General features: G+C 40.3%; 1 protein-coding gene across 7 annotated transcripts in view; it reads right to left on the reverse strand.

Annotated features, from left to right (window-relative positions):
* Positions 1-2,268: 2,268 nt before the first annotated feature.
* Positions 2,269-18,617, reverse strand: part of LOC142075809 (transducin-like enhancer protein 4) — a 98,559-nt gene continuing 82,210 nt past the window's right edge. For all 7 annotated transcript variants that reach the window (XM_075137758.1, XM_075137757.1, XM_075137759.1 and 4 more), the window contains 12 exons: positions 16,655-16,774; positions 16,058-16,111; positions 15,253-15,405; positions 13,882-14,014; positions 13,418-13,611; positions 13,151-13,227; positions 9,207-9,456; positions 7,884-8,131; positions 6,778-6,925; positions 6,037-6,187; positions 5,637-5,713; positions 2,269-3,986 (listed from right to left, as the gene is read on the reverse strand). In XM_075137758.1, coding sequence (XP_074993859.1) covers positions 3,879-3,986; positions 5,637-5,713; positions 6,037-6,187; positions 6,778-6,925; positions 7,884-8,131; positions 9,207-9,456; positions 13,151-13,227; positions 13,418-13,611; positions 13,882-14,014; positions 15,253-15,405; positions 16,058-16,111; positions 16,655-16,774 — 1,713 coding nt within the window. In that variant the 3' untranslated portion in view covers positions 2,269-3,878. The remainder of the gene's footprint in view (positions 3,987-5,636; positions 5,714-6,036; positions 6,188-6,777; positions 6,926-7,883; positions 8,132-9,206; positions 9,457-13,150; positions 13,228-13,417; positions 13,612-13,881; positions 14,015-15,252; positions 15,406-16,057; positions 16,112-16,654; positions 16,775-18,617) is intronic.

Genomic DNA, 18,617 nt, shown 5'->3' on the forward strand with positions numbered 1-18,617 from the left:
CTATGCCTATAGCAGTGAGCTAGATTTTCAGCTGTGTAAGCCATGGGAGCACTGCTGCCTTCAGCACAGATGAGCTCATTTGTGCAAAGGATCTGACCTGTGTTTCTGTAGAAGATACTCCAGACATACGCGGATCTGCACAGCTACCTCTCTGTTTCTCTCACACACCCATCAACATTTCAGGAAGAAGGGATGTCCTATGTGTTTTGGGTGCCAGAGTGAAAACAAACACAAAATCCAATTTGAACTATTCCAGTACAGACTTAAAAAACCCTCATACAGGCAAATCACAGCCAGTGAAATATATCTTTTTTTCTTTTTTATATAACTGAGTAGCTTAAAAAGAAATAGGAGAGAAAAATCACTTTCAGCTAAGAACAAGTAGGAGAAATATAATTTAAAATTGCATATTTTTAGAAAATATTGTTTTGATGGGAAGTGCTCCCCTTAAACATGTCTATACTGGCCAGTCAGAAAGGATACAAAGATTAGAAAGAAATGGCTTTCCTAATGTATCACTGCACTAAACAACATTTGAGAGGGGAAGAAGAATACAGAGAAAGCCATGGTTGTACCTTGAATATGGAGTATGCTGGCCACATGTTTGTGGCACAAAAAATATCTGCCACAAAACATTTTGCACAAAATTGTGCTCTGCAGAGGCAAGAGAAACTAAAAAATGAAAAAGAAAGGTGACCCAATGTACGCTTAACTGAAAAACAGAAAGTAGCTCTGTGCCATCTCTCACTTGCACTGAACTCTGAAGGGGAAAAAATTAGGATGATTACACATTTAACTGCAGTAATCCTGGATTAAAGTATTTAATTCCTAGGCTGTTTACAAGCCATCAATACAAACATTAATAAGCAGATATATGGCAGACTGCTTTAAAAGTATATTACTTCGCTGTCAAAACTAGCTCTGGTACAAATCCAGGAGTATGCAATGTTTTACTCTTTTTAAAGGACGGCTTTATCTTAAGGGTTTTAAGCAATCTCTTATGCCCGAACTACTACATAAAAATATAACATCCTCTGCAAACATTAAGTAGGTGGTTTCTCTTTTGTTAGCAAATGGAGTATATACCCTAGCCTTTTAAATTTTTGAATGCCTTTGAAAATAAAAGGTGTCTCCAATATAATATTTATAACAGGTAAATTATATCTCTTCAGACAAGAGTAACAATTAACAGAAAGCATCTGTACCATGTTTACCTTTATGAAGCATTATTGTACTAAGTAGCACAGAACCTCGATACGAGTGAAAACTTAGATTATTCTGGGGGACGTCTGGAAAACTCTTCACTGTTAGCTCTAAGGAAACTGATAGCTCTGAAGGAAACTTGCCTCTACACTCTCCTCCATGAACAAGTATTGCCCAGTCACTCGCAGTACAGGTAAATGACCTCATCAGCTTAAGCCTTGCTTTGGCATTTCAAAAAAACCAAAAAATTCCTCAGCCTGGGTTCACGTACCGGCAGTCACCATGGGCTGGCATGTCACAGCAGGGCAGGCTTACATGCCTGGGAATTTCCAACATGCACAATGTCGCTTTTCAGAAATGGGTTACGGGAGAAAGACTTATTCCCAATTTCCCCCCGGATTTTTTCCATTTCTCCTGTTACGAATAGCACAACCCCTCCCACAACCCCCTCCCCCCCAATAGTGTATAAATTAATTTCCCCTAGTTCACTTTAACCTGTGTCTTAACTCAATGGAAGCTGGGTTAACTTCTTGATCTAAACCCAACTGTAGTCAAGAGAAGCCTTTCCACGGGCATGAACAGGTTTTAGCTCTGGATGGGGAAACCCAGGTGTGACGCTGCAGTGCGACACCGCTCCCCACGTCCTGCTGAGCTCCGCAAACTTCAGCAGGCGCGGGAGCAGGAATCGTCCCCAGTTCCACTCTCTCCAAGGTATGGGACAACGTAAAGCTATGTATCAGACGGGAAACTACTCGGGAGGCGTATCAAACAGGAGGTGGCAAACTCCTAGGTGACACGGCCACAGTCTTGTGGCTGATGCCTCCAGGAGTTCAGAATCACTGCAGTCAGGTAACTTGGGAAACTATAGATTCATTGATTTTGCTAGCTCAGAGTAATTTTGTGAAACTCTACATTGTCCCTCAGTGACAAAACTGCAAAGTATCTGTAGTGGCATGCTCTGCGACTGACTGCCTGTTGTCCTTACAGATAGCATTCTGCACGCTTAACTGAGATTATCACATGCAAAAAGAATGAGGGAGGGGAAAAAGAATAGAAAAATGCATCTTAGAAGTTACTTATGTTTAATGCTTAAAAGTCTGAATGCACAAACAATAATCTACCATTATAGAAGTACTGGTGGTCAATACAATGCATTAGAACTATGTACAATGACACAGTTTAGTATCAAAATCTTTCTACAATGTAGAGTATTACGAAACTGTTAATGACATCAAACACTAAGCACTTAAGACACCATTTTTTGCTACCACATTTGGAACTTCAATGAACAGTCCATTTTAACTTGCAGCATCAATCCATTTCTAGTATGAAATTAAGTAATTTTCTACTTATACAATAAGATTTATCTACACGGGTCTTTTGATTTTGATCCATAGCAGCAAAGGCACTGTACATCAGCAGATCCACAGACTTAAAGATTTTTTTTAAAGCATTCAAAAAAAAAAAAGTCACAGATCATAGTTTAACAGCAACAACAACAACATAAAAAGATAACACGTTGTCTCTGGCACAATGGCTCAGTCTGCGTCCGTTTTAGGGACATCCAATCAAGACTTGGATTGAACTGCTGGCGAACAAAGCAAGTCCTTATCCCAATGAGAATCCATTCCTTTTTGTATGTCGGAATGAGTACTCTTGTAAATCCTACCTCAGAGGTCATTGCTTTTGTAGTTTGTATATTGGTAGGCATCCATTCTTATTTCAGTGCAGTTTCCAAAGAACATATCAAATATTTTTCATAATCTCTTGTAATTGAAAAATTGCCCAAAGACACATATCCCCATTTTCAAGGAAACATTGCAAAAGTTTCCAGAAGTAACAAAGGTGATTCTTTGAGGCAACTTATTGTACTCTCTACAATATAACAAAGAGAGGTGTTTATATTAAAAAACCTAGCCTGACACCAAAATGCTTTATGTTTATCAACAGAAAAGCATTGAGAACAAATCTGTACACAAGATGCTATATTAACATTGCAAATATATAAATTAGCACATTCTTACTTAAAGTGAATTTAATTTAGATGTGAACTGAATTTGCCATTCATCACAGGCATGTAGATTACTGGCTACAGTTTGCAATTTCCTAAGTTTCCAAGACTGTCTAAAATAGTTAAGATACAGCATCTTCCCACCAAATAATTATACTGTAATAACACGTAGAGGTCTCATCCAAGAACAGGACTAAAAAATATAACAAAGTTTTTTTTTTTTAAATAGAAACTACAAGTCTATTTAGTGTAACTGTAACTATCTCCTGAACATCCTTCTCCAAGATCCCCAATTCATCCACCTGCAAAAACACAAATTATACAATGCACCTTTTAAACTAAAGCCGGGCCAGACAGCTTTATTTAGTCAGTTCATTGTTAGAAAGCCTTCTTTAAACAAAATAAATACATTACAGCTATAATACATAATTAATGAGTCAAGTTCACTGTTAAGTATGCTTATTCCATCTTCTTCCAAGTAAGCTATCTGACAATTTGGTATCACAAGTTTTTAATGAGCACTCACAAACCAATAGCAAGTTAAGAAGGTAAAAATAAATTCCACAACTGTGATGAGCATTTAAGGTCTCTGTTTAGAAAGAAAAAAAAAGAATATACAGCAAAGTGCTAGGAGAAGGAGTTCTGTCTGCATTCAGATTTGTCTCTAATAAATAACTTCATAGACTGTAGCTTTCTTGTCCCCAGAGCCAGTGACAATGTATTTGTCATCCACAGAGATATCACAGCTAAGCACAGATGAGGATTCTTTGGACTACAAGAAAGAAAAAAGAAAAAAGAAAAAAGAAAATTACGTCTTTCCAATCCTTCAATCCAGAAGAGTTTGAAGATTAATTGGAAGAGTTTATAGAGAGGGAATACACCGAAAGCTCATTCAAATATTAGTACCGTAGTGGCAGCTTTTGTTACAAGACTGTTTCTCCAAACTTGTTCCGTCTAAAGCTCTAAGGCAACAAAAAATAGCAGCGGAAAGGGAAGTGAATGTTATGGACCTAGAGATAATCAATCAATCAAACAAAAAGAAGCAGTCCTTTCTACACACTTTACAAGCAATGAGCATTTACTAATATTTTATACGTTAGCTTTTACATAAAAATGAATGGAAAGCCATCTCCTTCTTCTTCTTCCTTACTTTTTTTGTTGTAAACCAGAAATCTGTATGAAGAAGCCCTACCCACCCACAGGTATGAAACAAAGACACTCCACAGAAATAACTGTATCTCCTCTCACTATTTCCCCAAAACAGAAGACAAAAGCCTTGCACAAAGGAATTCACATTATTGGGGAGGATGCAAATATGAAAAGAAACTGTGGTAGAATAGGATGTGCAACAGTGTACAGCAGGTGAATAGAAGACAGGATACACCAGGATCTGTCTCTCCCAGCTTTTCTGTCTTTTCTAAGATGATGTGTACGTATTGTCACATTTTACTTACTGTTTTAATTCATGTTTTCTTCACATAACATATGTCCACATTCTTTTCTGCCTGTCACTGCAAGAGCTAAACACTTCTCAATCATGCTAAGTTTTTGCCACGAAACCTCTGCTGTTCTGCATAGGAAGTTTCTTTCTCTACTCCTCACTAAGAAAGCTGCACTGGGGTTTTATGGGAGATGTGTTCTTGTTAGGACGATTTGGGCTTTCTATGGGAGGTGGTTCCGGAGCTGAATAGCCTCCCACAGAAAGCTAAGAAAGCTCAGACCTCAGCTTTCTCATGTCAAGGCAAACTGTGCTGTCCCCACAGGTGGAGACACAGCAGGTATCAGTACAGGTGAGACCTGACCATTTAAACTGGAACACCAGTTAACTTAATTAAAAAAATTCCCAGCCTAGAGGTACCTGCAGCCAAGAGAAAAGAAGGACATGCCAAAAATCCCACTTTTCTTTAATGGCACTGAAGTGCCATTAAAATCGGGCACAGAGGGATTAAAGACTATAGAAAGGTTACAACTTCCAGCTACACTCCACGGGGCTCCTCCGTAAGGATACAGTCTTCAGCTCAGGAGTCTGTCCAATCCACTGACTTTATGTATCTCATCCAAGAAAAATACACGTGCTGAATATGACTTTCACTCGTTTAGCTACATTTTGGACCTGCAGTGAATGCTCACTTAATGACATGACTTGGGTACTGTATTACAGCAATACGCACAAGAAGGGGAGAAAGAAGGGTATTAAAAACAATTTCAGATTAAAGGGCTGCTTTATTTTAAGAGCCTAATTACTCAAATGTTAGAAAGGACAAAAGCGTACCTCTCTTTAATTACAGCAAAGTCTTAAAGGAACATAGTAATTAGCCAAGAATTTCCATTTAAAAACTCCTTAAGCTAATGACAGACCCTGAGATGTGCAGCTCTACTGCACTGTAACGTATGTGGAAAACAGCTTTTAGGAGATTATTACCTGGAATATACTGGCTCCATAAGGTGTTCTCCAGGCATTAAGAAGATTATCTTTTCCAGTGCTTACAAACCATTTGCCTGCAACAAATTGTTTAAATGTTATTGTTGCATTTTGTTTTCAAGGAATGCACCCCAAGAAAGAGATTAATCATAAAAACAATGCATCTACACATTAATGGGAAACATATCCACAGAACAGTTGCATTCTCATCTGATTGCACGACGATGTTTGATCACAACATAAGCAGTTCACACAAAAAAGCAGTCATGTAGAATTTTTAAAATAATTTTAATACTTAAATTTAACATCTATATTTTAACTATACCCCTACTTTCATTTAAAGGTAATCTTGAACGAATTTCTCAGGAGGGAAAACGCTGGCATAGAAAGATTTGCTTACCACAGTGAGCAAATTTGAGGGACAACACACAGCTCTCGTGAAGATGCAGCTGATACTTGTCCGGCTTAGTAACATGCAGCACCTCGACGTTACTATTCTCCATTCCTACTGCCAACCACTCACCAGTTGGACAATAACCCAGTGAGAAGATCTGGAATGAGCACAGCACATGCTTCAATCAGTAAAGAAATAAGCTTGAGATATTCAAAACCGACTCCTGCTACACTGTTAACACTATACAAAAACATATTTTGGTCTACTACAGTTTTAAAAACATGATAATCCAATTACTACAGTAATCAAGATAAATTAGTTCATGTAAACAAAGCTCAATTAAAACCGTAATAGTAAAGCATTGAATCAAGCTATAAAAGTTAATGTCCTAGCTTATCTGACAGCATTTAAAAATATTTTTATAAAATATTTTTGAACAAGAATCTACAGAAACGGGAACAGATTGCACACAGGAACACTTTAATCTGGCAATTCTTTTATAAAAAGGATTCTCCGCTACTCTCATGGGAGAAGTACTAATCTGTCAAATAGTTATAATCCAGAAAGATGTTTAGCTGCCACATCAAAAAAAAAAGAAAAAAAAAGTGTGAGACTAAGTGAAAAATTCTTTGGAGTTCTCTTTGAGACTGCTTTTTTTGCTTTAAAAGAAACCCAAAAAACAAAAGTGCTTGTTTTAGAAAACCATGACAGATTTTTCTTAACATGCCAAAGCTTCTGAGATTGAACCTGTGATGTGAAGTCATGTTGCTGTAGCTGTCTCCCTTCTCTGAGATCCCAGGATCTGACTGTATTGTCCAAGCCTCCCGTCCATAGTTTGGTGCCGTCATTAGAAATGTCAATGCAGCTCGCTCCATCCGTGTGGCCCTGAAATTGCCTAAAAATATTGAAAGAAGATATGCACATTCTCACACTGGAAAGAGTTGGTTCTGAGCATGTATACAAAACACCTCCTTTTTCTTTCAATCCCTGACACGCAGCCATTAAAGACAACAGTAACGTAGATTCCAATAGCAATCTGAGATTAATATAAACTCTGGGATGACCACGTGAGTTTTGTGATGAATTGATGAAGCAATCAGGCCAGACAGCCAAGTGCTAATTTGATTTCAAAAAGCACGCTTTACGAGTCAGATACTCTGGGGATCTCTGCTGCTGACTGTGTGATACCCACTATTCGATTGAAAATACCCCCCTCCCCCCAAAGGAATGTAGCATGATCACCAAAATTCACTTAGTTTGAGAAGAATCTGCAGGTCACCAACAACGCTGGAAAAAAAGAGCAGTCTAAATGGGACCATTAGGGAGTAAAAGCCTGCTTTTACATGCAATACTGATATATTACATAAAACAACATAAACACAGTGCAGTGCACAGAGAAGGTGTGTATGACTGGCTCCTAGCTTACTGTAGGAGCTGTAGTGTTGAGCAGCAACCCATATGCGACGTTTGCAATGCAGTAATTTACACACATCTTTACCCAAGACATATTTGCTGGAGCACTGATTAAAGAGATTGGAGTGTGAGCACAGTCTATCGCAGGGAAACAAAGAAAACCGTCTGTTCAAAGAACCTACGGCAGTGTCAACACCAGCTGATCTTAGGAAATTATAGTTATGGCCTGCTCAACAGGCCTGGAATTATGAAACTCTCAAAACCTATAAACAATTATATAGACTTTCGTCAAGGTATTACCATGGCTATTGCCTAGCAATGAAATACTGGAAGCAGCTATGCAGACACCATGGAGAAAATAGCATATGTACGCAGAAGAGCACGTAAGGCCGTGTTTAATTAATTCTTCACAACCTGAGGATCCAGTTCTGTCGACCTACCTTACTAAAGTTTGGTTATGTAGATCCCACACTGCAATGTTCCCATCGCTACAGCAAGAGAAGCAGACCTTGGAATCGGGGCTGATAGCTAGGGCATAGCAAGCCGGAGCAGAAGATGTCAGCTCTGCTTTGATGCGAGGAGTTGGAGCTGCCAGGTCCCAAATGGATAACGTGCTGGCTTCCCCGCCAACGATCAGGGTGCGGCCGTCAGGGAGCAATCTGCAGGAACGGATGTAGTTATCTCTGTTCTGTGGAGACAGAAGCCATCAAGAGATTACTCATGAGGAAAGGAAAACAGCATTAACATGAGAGCAGAAATCCATAAAAGTATTGTATTCCCTCCTGGTTTTAATGAGCCATTTATACTTATGACAATGATAAAGTGTATTAATGCCAGAAAATTACATGACATTAGGGAAGTACTTAAACTTGATCTACAAAATTCAGTAGTGAGAGATATTTAATCTTAATTAGCATCAAAATGCAAAGACCTGAACCCAGCCCAAAACAATTCAAGATAGCTGTATTCGACAGCTTGTGTAGAAAGTTACATTTTCATACTCTGTTTATTTCAGCACATTAACCTCTCAGCATGGGGGAGTACCAAATTCCCTGCACACTCCCCCCTCCTCTGTTCCAGTGAGACTTGCTGCCACCATCTAGGAGATGTCAGAGGAAAATATTTGGGCAATTTTCTTCATTTGTGTAGCAACTTGTGTAGCAATTCATTATATGTCTACATGTGCAGCACAGTTCTCATTTTACTGCCTCTGTAACAAGAAGCAACATCTTACCGAGAACTGGTAAGTGACACGAGAAAAGCTGCTAACAATGGTTCATCTTGTTAGCACATTAAAATAATTTGTGAATAACACTCAGGGATATTTTTAATTGTCACATTAAGACAGGGCAATGCATTCACACACGTACACAGACACAAAATACGTGACACAATCTTCCAATATTCTCAGAGAATACAGCTGCAAGACAGCCATTTTTAGCATGAGAGGATATCAAGCTTTAAGATTGCCAACAAATGTCAAAGTTTATAAACAATATTTGCTGTGCTGTCTTTGATCTTTCCCTCTACCAATACAATTTTAGGATATTAAAGATGTTTTGATTCATTGGGGGGAAAAAAACACAAGGAACATACTTCAAACTCAGTTCTAAAAGAAACAACAAAATTACAAATGAAATATCAAGCTTTGATATCAATGACAGCACTCAAATAGCCACTGTTTTTTGTACCTTAACGGTATTATTTCAACATTAACACAACCTGATCTCTTCTTGCAGTGTCGTATGCTGCTGTTCACTTACCAGGCAGTCCAGCTGAGAGACAGGGCTCTTGTTGCCAGGGTGGCTGATGTCCCAGACTTTGACGCATCCCTTCCCACCCGTGTAGACGTGTCTTGTGGGGTTGCTGATGGTAACTGCACACACAACTTCTCCGTGGTTCAGAGTGTTGATCTGACGGGCATGGCGAGGGATTCCTGGACCGATGAGGGCGTCAGGAGGGAAAGGAACTGGCTGCATCTGACCATCTGCACTTACATGAAATGAGTATGCTCTGAGGGAAAGAAAAAATAGGGGGTGATTTAAGAAGTTTTTCTTCAAGCCTATTTAAGAAAACAGAATTAAAGGTGTGTTTCCATTGCGGGCAGTGCAGGTTGTGCACTTAGCTCCTTTTGCAATCTTTTTAGTCAGGTGAAGAAGAAATTATTTATTTATCTGTAGCATGGCCCTCAAAGCATAAACTTCTTTTGACATGGAAAGTCAAGCACCATCTACCAATCAAATGAGCTTTTACAACTCATGCAATGATGATTTCTGGCATGAGTGAGGATACACAACGCTACTCTGAAACTTGGGGCACGGGGCGTCCCGCACATGCAGAGCAGGGAAGAAAGGTCAGGTCAGGGTCCCCTGGAAGACAGAAATAGTTGGCTGGCTGCTGCAGAGCATGGCAGGTAGCTCAGGGCCAGGGGCTATTTGGCTGCTCGCTTACTGACTCTAATGTGCAAACTTCAGCTGGACTGCTGCCAAGCTGCCCCGAACGTGCCGCGGGTCCCACGCCCCTCGAGCAAAACTGCCCAGCGCTGTACCGAAGGGTGCAGTGAAACCTCCACCGACAAGGAGTTAAGTCCTCAAGGCACGGTTGCTGACATCTGACATGACAGACCAGCAAAAATGCACTGGAATTTTCTTCCTTCTTTTGGGCTTGCTGCCTTTCTTCTTTTCTTTTTTTTTTTCCCCCCTTTCTTTTCTTTTTTTTTTTTTTGTGTGGACCTGACACAACAACTACAAATCCCAATTTCTCTTGCCAGAATCAGAGCTCTCACTGAGAAAGAATGTGTTGTGTGACTGCTAGTTGTGCCACCTGTGAATAACCTATCAACAGCTTCATCTCAAAATATTTTCCAGGGAGAACAGTTAGGTTGTGAAATTGTCTTGTTCCGAGATGCTACCTAACACATCACATCTAATAAAAGAGCACAAACCTTATAAAAGGGTTCACCTACACATACCAAGGTATGCTTAACAGAAGGCTTTAGTTTCCTTAGACCTAAAAAATCATCATAGTACTGACGAAAAATCCATTGTCACAATGGTGGGATGAGAAGAGCTCACGAAAAAAATAATTTTATGAGAATACTTAGGAAGATCACTTCCTTAACTATTGCTTCAAAGTCACTGAAGAAGGCGGTCTTCAGAATTCAACTACTGAATTTGTTATTTAAGATTCATAGCACATTAACACTAGAACAGTAATTTTCAGTGGGACAAAATGCAACTGCATTTTCACCTTTCTGTCCTATTCCCAGAGCTTCACACACTCTTCTCATCCTGCACTCTGTTTCTTGTTCTGGCAGGTCTGAGTGACAGATCATATCACCATTCTCATTTTTTGACATTAAACGCTTTCAGGAAAGACTATGACAGATTTCTGTGGTTGTCAGAAGCAGCAAACTGCCTATATGAGTAGAATTAGGGTTTGATTATCAGCGCAGAAATCTGAAATATCTTCCTCCTTATCTCCCTAATTCCTGTTTGCTGCAGTAAGGTGCTGAAAAAAGCAGCTGACGGTCACCTGAAATTTCTAACGAAACAAGTGGAACTTCACTATCACCTTTTCTGATTTCTGTATGCAGTCACTCTCTGCAGAGCCATGTTGAGCACTGAGTGTATGATACTCTCACCAACCAGGGTGCCTTTTGGCATGCTTATAAAGTACACAGGGAGCATATTTAACAATTACAGAAACAAAGCTTAGATCTGGAGTGATCTGTGACTACATTATTCTCACTCTATTCATTACTCCACACCAGCACATGTGATTAAACTGTTGCTTTGTTGCTTGGTTTGATTTTGAGGTGGTTGAGTGGGTTTTTTTTTTCCATTCTGAGAACTAACACCGCATGTTGCTTATTTGAAGTACTCTAAATATCTTACAAATATCTGACACTATAAACACCTGGCGAGCACTTTTTTCTTCTTTTCACATTAGCTACCCTTGCTATTTATATATTGTACAATCCTCAGTGTTTTGATATATCTCCAAAGTGAAAAGAGAGTTATTAGGGGCTTGTTCCCTGATGTGCCGCACGCTGCCCCCTCCATTTCAACAGACACTCAACAGTGTGGAGAATTTACACAACTTTTGCTCTAAGGGAAAAGGAAGAGTAAATGAGAAAGCAACAATCCTGAATGATAGCTGTGAAAAGTACCGCACTTAAGATGAAGAAAAATCAATGCAATTGTGCTAAAACAACCACAGATTTCAAAGGTTTCAGGCCCTACAGCAGATAAATGACAGATATATTTAAATGTTTAAAACAGTCATCAATACGTCAACAACATTCAAAAACCTTGGAGACGCACCAGAACTGAACCGGTTTGATTTCAGTCGGCCTCACATTTTATTCTCCCCATCTCTAACATGAGTGAGATGCGAGCAGGGAGGTCTCCGCACCCCTGGTATTGCTCAGACCACAGCAAGCAAAGCCTGGTAGAGCCGGTCACCCCTCCTTCCGAGCGACCGACTGCACCAAGGGTGAACCTGAACCCAGCGAACATCTGAACGTTTCGTCAAGACATTTCTAAGTGCCCGCTGCATGTGTAGGACGAAGAATTTTCAATGCAAGCAGCTGGTCCAGAAGCTGCTCTACACCAATTTCCAAACTCGCCTTATGCAGCCACCTACCAGGGCAGTGCAACTATCAAAAAAGTCGACTTGAGGTGGTAACTAGTGTGTGACATCTGAAAGAGCTGGACGTGGTTTAATGATTTGTATGACACATTATGTAGAAGAGGAGTTACAGGCACTAGGACTGATTGCTTGTCACCATGATATATTATTAATCCTGCACGTCCGCAAGCTCACTGGCAGGTAAGCGTATGCATTTACTCGCATGCATGCAAGCGTGTGACTACCCCCCAACCACTCCTCCACTAACACGTTCACACATTCGAGAGTGAGAGAAGGAATGGCACAAACATCCCCTGCCCTTCAAACTCCCCAGTATTAGCTGGTCACAGTTTCCCACAAGTGTCACGCAAGAAATAGAACTTGAGGACCCTTACATAAAATCTGGATCAATATGGTTTGCATCACTGTTTTATTTTTTCCCCTCTCTAACTCAAGAGGGATGTAAGCAAAGAGTTCTTCATATCTGTGTAATTCTTTTTCTGAGGCTCACAACAAGCGAAGCCTGGTAGAGCAGGTCACCTTTTACGGTCAGTTCCATCAAGGATGAATTTGAACATTATGATACAATAATTCTTTCCAGTATTTTCAATCAAACAAAACATTTCAGTGTTCCTTTCTCTGCACACTGCTGTTTATAGCAGCTGATAAGTTTGCAAGTAATTGCAAGGCTTTTGTGAACAAAGAAATAATTTTTTTAAACGGAGAAGCAGAGTACAGTAGAGACGGAAAGCTGAGATCCTATTCCAGTTTGCATTTCCATATAAGACCAACCAGTCAGATTCAGCATGTTACACCTCGAAGTCCAGCTCCTTTTTCCATTTATTTCTCTCTCCTTCACTCTATACCACCCAGTCCTTGTCAGCTGCTATTAATCTTCAAAACAAATTTACAAATGCAACTTTAAGATTAAACAGCATTTATCCTGCCCTTGCCAAATATCAATATTTATTCCTATTCACACAATACTTTTCAGTAGCTAAGGGGAATTCCAACCAGCAAGGGAACACAACTTCAACAGATGATTGACTTTTAAAGTTGAACGTTTGATACTTACGGTTTTCCTCCTGGGATGCCTGTGAGATTGGGAGGGATGCCTGGGACTCGCATGTGATGATGTGGATCAAAACCAACCTATAGTTTGCCCCAAGCAAAACAAAAAGGTGTATTAAAGATGGAGTTAGGCAAAGGAAGACTCTTTACTTCATGTTCTCCATAGCATACTCCCCAAATTACAAAGAGACTGAACTAAATTTAACCCCGCAGGTCTTACATTTAATATAAACTGCTCTCAACACCAAATGCACTAGCAGCAAACACTTACCACTGGAGATCTCCCGTAAGCTGCTGCTGCTGCTGCTGCTGCAGCAGCTGCACTCATTTGAGGGGAAATATTATGTAGACCAGCGTAGGCCGCTCCAGGGCTGGTCAGCTCCCCATTCATACCAGCATGTGGCACGATCCCAAACGGAGTTGGATAAGGACACGGCACTGCCATAGGTGTCCTTAAACCTGAAGCTATTGAGAGGAAGAAAAGAGAGAAGTCAAACAGCCAGCCCAGACCCATCAGATGAAGTGTGAGTTTGGCAAACAGTAAAATATATATATCTATATCTATCTATCTATCTATCTATATACATACACACGCTGTATTACAAGTGCTGAAGAACCAGCTCAGCACCCAGTTTAAGCACTGTAATATACTGCCTCGTCACTGTAGATTTAAAGGGAGCCTGGTTAGGGATGAATGGCCACCGATTCACGCCATCAAAACATATGGACGCTCACCTAGCGGGTCCACACCTGGGGGTTTGCCAGGCACTGGCCTCAGTCCGGGAGTGGAGTTACTGCCTGGAGTTGGGGCATCAGTCCGTGGAGTTGGGGTATTTGATTTAGACACAGGAGTGGTAGACTTCTCATTCTAATCACCAAAAAGGAAAAAGGAAGACTGTTAGTTATCTTACTTTTTTAGCTAGCGGTGGGAAAGACAGCTGACGACAACCAGAGTGTGTGTGATCAGTGAGATACAGCTTTTAGGTTTGGGTTTCAACAGTCCCTGGTAACGAAAGGAAGCTGCAGAGACACTGAAAAAGTCAGAATGGCTTTGGGAATTAACTACAGCCTTCGCAGCTTTCCTCATCAGGGGCATCCGTATGATTCAGAATGAGGTCCGTGACTGAAAATCGTTGCTACCTGATAATTACATTGGCAGCATATGTGAGATCTGTCCATGGTCTCACTCTGCTCATGGTGGACCTGCTCCCATTACGATCATGAGTTTCTGTGAGAGGTCACTGCTCGCTGGACAAGAAGAGCAGGAAAAAAACTCACAACTGACCAACAACTCATGCCCAAATGTGGTGCTGGAAACACAGGATGGAGACAGTGATGGGTATAAAGTCAGGAACTGTGCAGTGCCGCTCTTGTGACAAGCTTGTTCATCAGACAAACCACTGATTCCCTGGCCCGAACCTGTCATTCCATCACCCTTCCTGAGCACAACATTCACTTCAAGCTTTCTTTTTACTTATTTTATTCCTTTAAATAATCGCGTACCCTGACCTGTGAAGAACTGAGAGGGGAGTTACTGCGCAGCTCAGGAAGGTGATTAATTGTGGTCACAAACAGGAAAGGAAAGAACACCCCCAACTTGCAGGCAGCTCTTTTTTTTTGCACTGTGATTTGCGATGCAAGTCAAGGAAGGCTCTTGTAAATGACAGAGTACTTTTTGGATAGAAAATAAAAATTATTGTTGTTGTATATGGCCCGGTAATTCAAACAAAGCTAACAACCAAATCACATCCAAGCAGGGAACTGAATTTGCTATAAACCACAGTACAGGAAAAACAGCTCAAGGAACCTTTCTGTACTCTTATTTATTCTCAGAATGACAGTTTTTCATTTGGGGGAGGAGAAAAACATCCCTGAGCACAGCACATCTATCATCTACCCACACCACCAGTGAAAATAACCTCCTCCTATCCCAAAAAAAGGCTGTGGACTTTCTCCTTATTATCTTATTAAATTCCCTTGAAGTGATAAACTAAACAAATTTTAAATTGATGCTTCATAGTGTTTTACTGATAGCTGTGGAAATCCAAATTGCTTCCAGACAGAAATCCAGTAAGCACGTGATCAGGAGCATTTTGAAGTACTTACAAGGCTAAGTTCTTTGGATTTGGAGGAAGGAGTACTGCTGGAGGATGCAATAGACGCCGGACTAATTGGTGCATCTTTCTTCAGCAGTCGTGTCTTGTCCAAGCCATTCTCCCGTGGAGAGTGTGCTGGGCTCCCCCGAGGAGAGGAAGGATCCTAAACATCAATAACGCGGGTTAGTATAAAAACTTCATACTAGCCACTAGTGCTTGTCTTGAGCAATTCTCACTTTGGAATGAAGATCTGTCATAAAAAGTGTCATCTTCCTTCAGTCCTTAATTGACTTAGCTGATAAAATTGTAAAATTGAGATGGATAATGACAGACAACTTTTTTTTTTTTTTTAAAGTAAGCCTTAAGATTTGGTGCCATTAACCATGAAAAATAATGTTAAAAATCTATGGATATTGAAATAGGCACGTAAATCTCATTTGTCAGGTGACAGACTGAAAAAGTTTGAGGCACTTGCCAGACCTGATAAAGTTCACAAATGAAGTCATGGCCAGAGTGAAAGAAAACACAGATACCGTTACAAGCTGCATCCTATCTGCTGTGCAGGGCTGGCTTCAAATATCTCAAGAAGACTTTTGGTTCATATAAGAAACAAAAAGGTCCTTTGCAGAAATAAGCGTTACAGGTCCGATTTGCATTCTAAAGAAAGATGACCTGACTGGATTCTCTCAGGCATTTCAAGCTCCTTTATGAAGGCAAAGGCTGTAATCTTATTCATATCCCCAATACGCACAGAAGCCACTGAAGACACCCCCACCACCACCACTGTAAGGTACAAAACCCACCATTGTGTATACCTCATTAGAAACATCAACTACCAAGTTGTCATCACTCTTTTCACCATCACTGTCCTGCAATGACAAATCACAATGTGTTAAAAACATTTGTTTGATATCCCAATGTCTCTTTAGTACTAAGAAAAAATAAACCAATGAAATGCAAGGCTGCTCACAACTATGCAACATAGCATTTACTCTTACCAAGCTTTATATGGTAACAAAATCATAACATTTAAGTCACCTATAGTGCTTCTCCTTAACAGGTTGCCACAGCTATAGCATTATTCCCTGTTTTCACACTGGTGAACAAGGACACAGCGTGAAAAAAAGTTGTACTGCACTGAGAAGCAGAGCCAAGCTAGAGTGAGATCTACCAAGTCCCAGCCTAAGTAATGCTCAGTCCTCTTGTCACATGCCTTCCAGGTGCTCTATATTTATATTGTTAAAAACACTATCAATCCTACACACCGAAACCTTCCACCTAGCATAGATGTAGAGGCAGGCAGTAAGAACCTGTTAAAAATTTGACCCTCAATTTTAAAATTAATTATGCATCAGGAATCAGGTGAAATTACAGAGCACACTTAAGTTCGACAGAGTAGACAATTCACTCACGTAACGAGCTGCTATTTCCTTTTCTTCTGTCTTCTGTTTTTTACTATCTGAAGAATAATCTGTTGAATTTCTGTGCTTTTCTGCTGTTCTGAAACTGGCTGAGGGAGATACAGAAGAGCTCTGCAGTCAGAAAAGAGATGGAGAAAACATCATCAGATGCTCATACAAAACAGTGGTTCATTTGTCACTATACAACTTAATACAACTTAACCAGATAACATGATTTGTTCCCACAGACAGCACTTTGGATTTTAATAAGTGATAGCTACCCAGCAAGCGTCTTGCATTAAAAGCGCACAATGCATTGCAAGAGACACAGATAAAGGCAATCAGCCGACGGATCATAGTTGCTATCTGCAGTGTCAGTGGGAGGAACGTAGAGCTACTTTGAACCATTTTATGAATACTGTGCATTGGCCTGGTTTTGGCTTGTTTCCTCGACAAATATGCAGGGTTAAATCAATACTCCCAGAAGAGGGGGACGGGTGTGTATGTGTATGTGTGTATGTTTGCCCGTGTAAATCAAGAAGAACAAAGTGGCTCAAGGGAAGTCACCCTTCAGCAAACATTTCTAGCAAAAAAAGGAGCAAGCTTCTAAACAGTCTCGCAGCAGAGAAGAACAGGGGAAAACACCTAAACTCATTTTATTTTGGCACCTTTTACAATTACAGGCTGTGCCTGCAGTAGACGGAAACACAACGCAGTGGCTCAGGGAATCTCTTGCAATTCTGCAGCCCTCGCTTAGTAATGATCCTTAAAGAGCGCGCATATGGGACAGGAAAGAAAGGAAGGTAATATGTACTTTATGCACTGCCATCCAACAGTTCTGCTCTATTCCTCTAAACAAGGCAGGCAACGTTTATCAACTCCTACCATATTTCCAAAGCTTGGTGGAGCCTGTGTCTTGGTATACAAAAAAGGAAGTAAGGAAAGATGCGACGTTCCCGCTGGGATTGATTTTAGCAGCAGCAGCTTTTGGCCCTAGTTCAAGAAAGCATTTAAGCATGTGCTAAACTTTATCTCACACTGAAGTCAACGGTCGAACATACATAAGTAAGGATGTGTTCAGGCATTTTGCAGAATTGGAGCTGACAGGAATGAAGATGAAAGTAATTCTCAGTTGAAAACCTGCTGACTGTTGCCATCTCTCTGTCCTCCTTATATAAGTGGGTGGGAGGAATAACAACCAAAGAAGTCCTTACTGCTGGATTTTAGATCCTCCCATTCATCCAGAAACATTGGTTTTGGGGTTCTTCCTCCACGCACTATGGACTGTTGTTCCACATAGAACTGCGCAACACAGCAGTTTGATTTTGGGGTTTTAACTGCACACCTCCCTAAGTTTATTTTATAGCTAGTACCAGGAACGCAAACCGAGAAATTAGCATTTACATTGTGCAATTTCTGTTCCATCGCTATTACCAAATTTCTTCTTTTCCTTAACTTATTACACCACAAACTTCTGGTAAGGATTAAGAACACTTAACCACAGAAGTTAAGCTGTGGTTGTTGCCCAAGTCACATGAGAGAACATTTCTCCCTGCTGGGACACTCAGGTCCTACTTTCCACTTCTCTAAATTTTCCAAATCTTGTCAACAGCAGCTCAGATTAATAAGCAGTGGAATTTGCAAAAATCTTCCACCTTTTTGATTGGTAATTGTTAATTACCCTCTAAGTATACTGAGTGGAAATAAAAATTTTAGAACAAAGCTAGTGCTGAACACAGCCTGTGCCTTTCCCATTGGCCTGCCCCCCTGCGTCTCTCTCTCTCCCCCTGACAGTATAAAATAGGTAGACAAGAATTTCCTTTCCTGAGCAAATGCATCTTAAAATATGTTCACTGATTTAGCTTTAAAGCAGATCATTAATCAACTATTATAGTAAATGACACAAAATTAAAATGTTATTTTTTGCTCTGAAGAGACAACAACAAATGTTAAGACATTTGGAGACAGTAGTGGC

The sequence above is a fragment of the Calonectris borealis genome, chromosome Z (genome assembly GCF_964195595.1).
Source record: "Calonectris borealis chromosome Z, bCalBor7.hap1.2, whole genome shotgun sequence".
In the NCBI taxonomy this organism is placed as follows: Eukaryota; Metazoa; Chordata; class Aves; order Procellariiformes; family Procellariidae; genus Calonectris; species Calonectris borealis.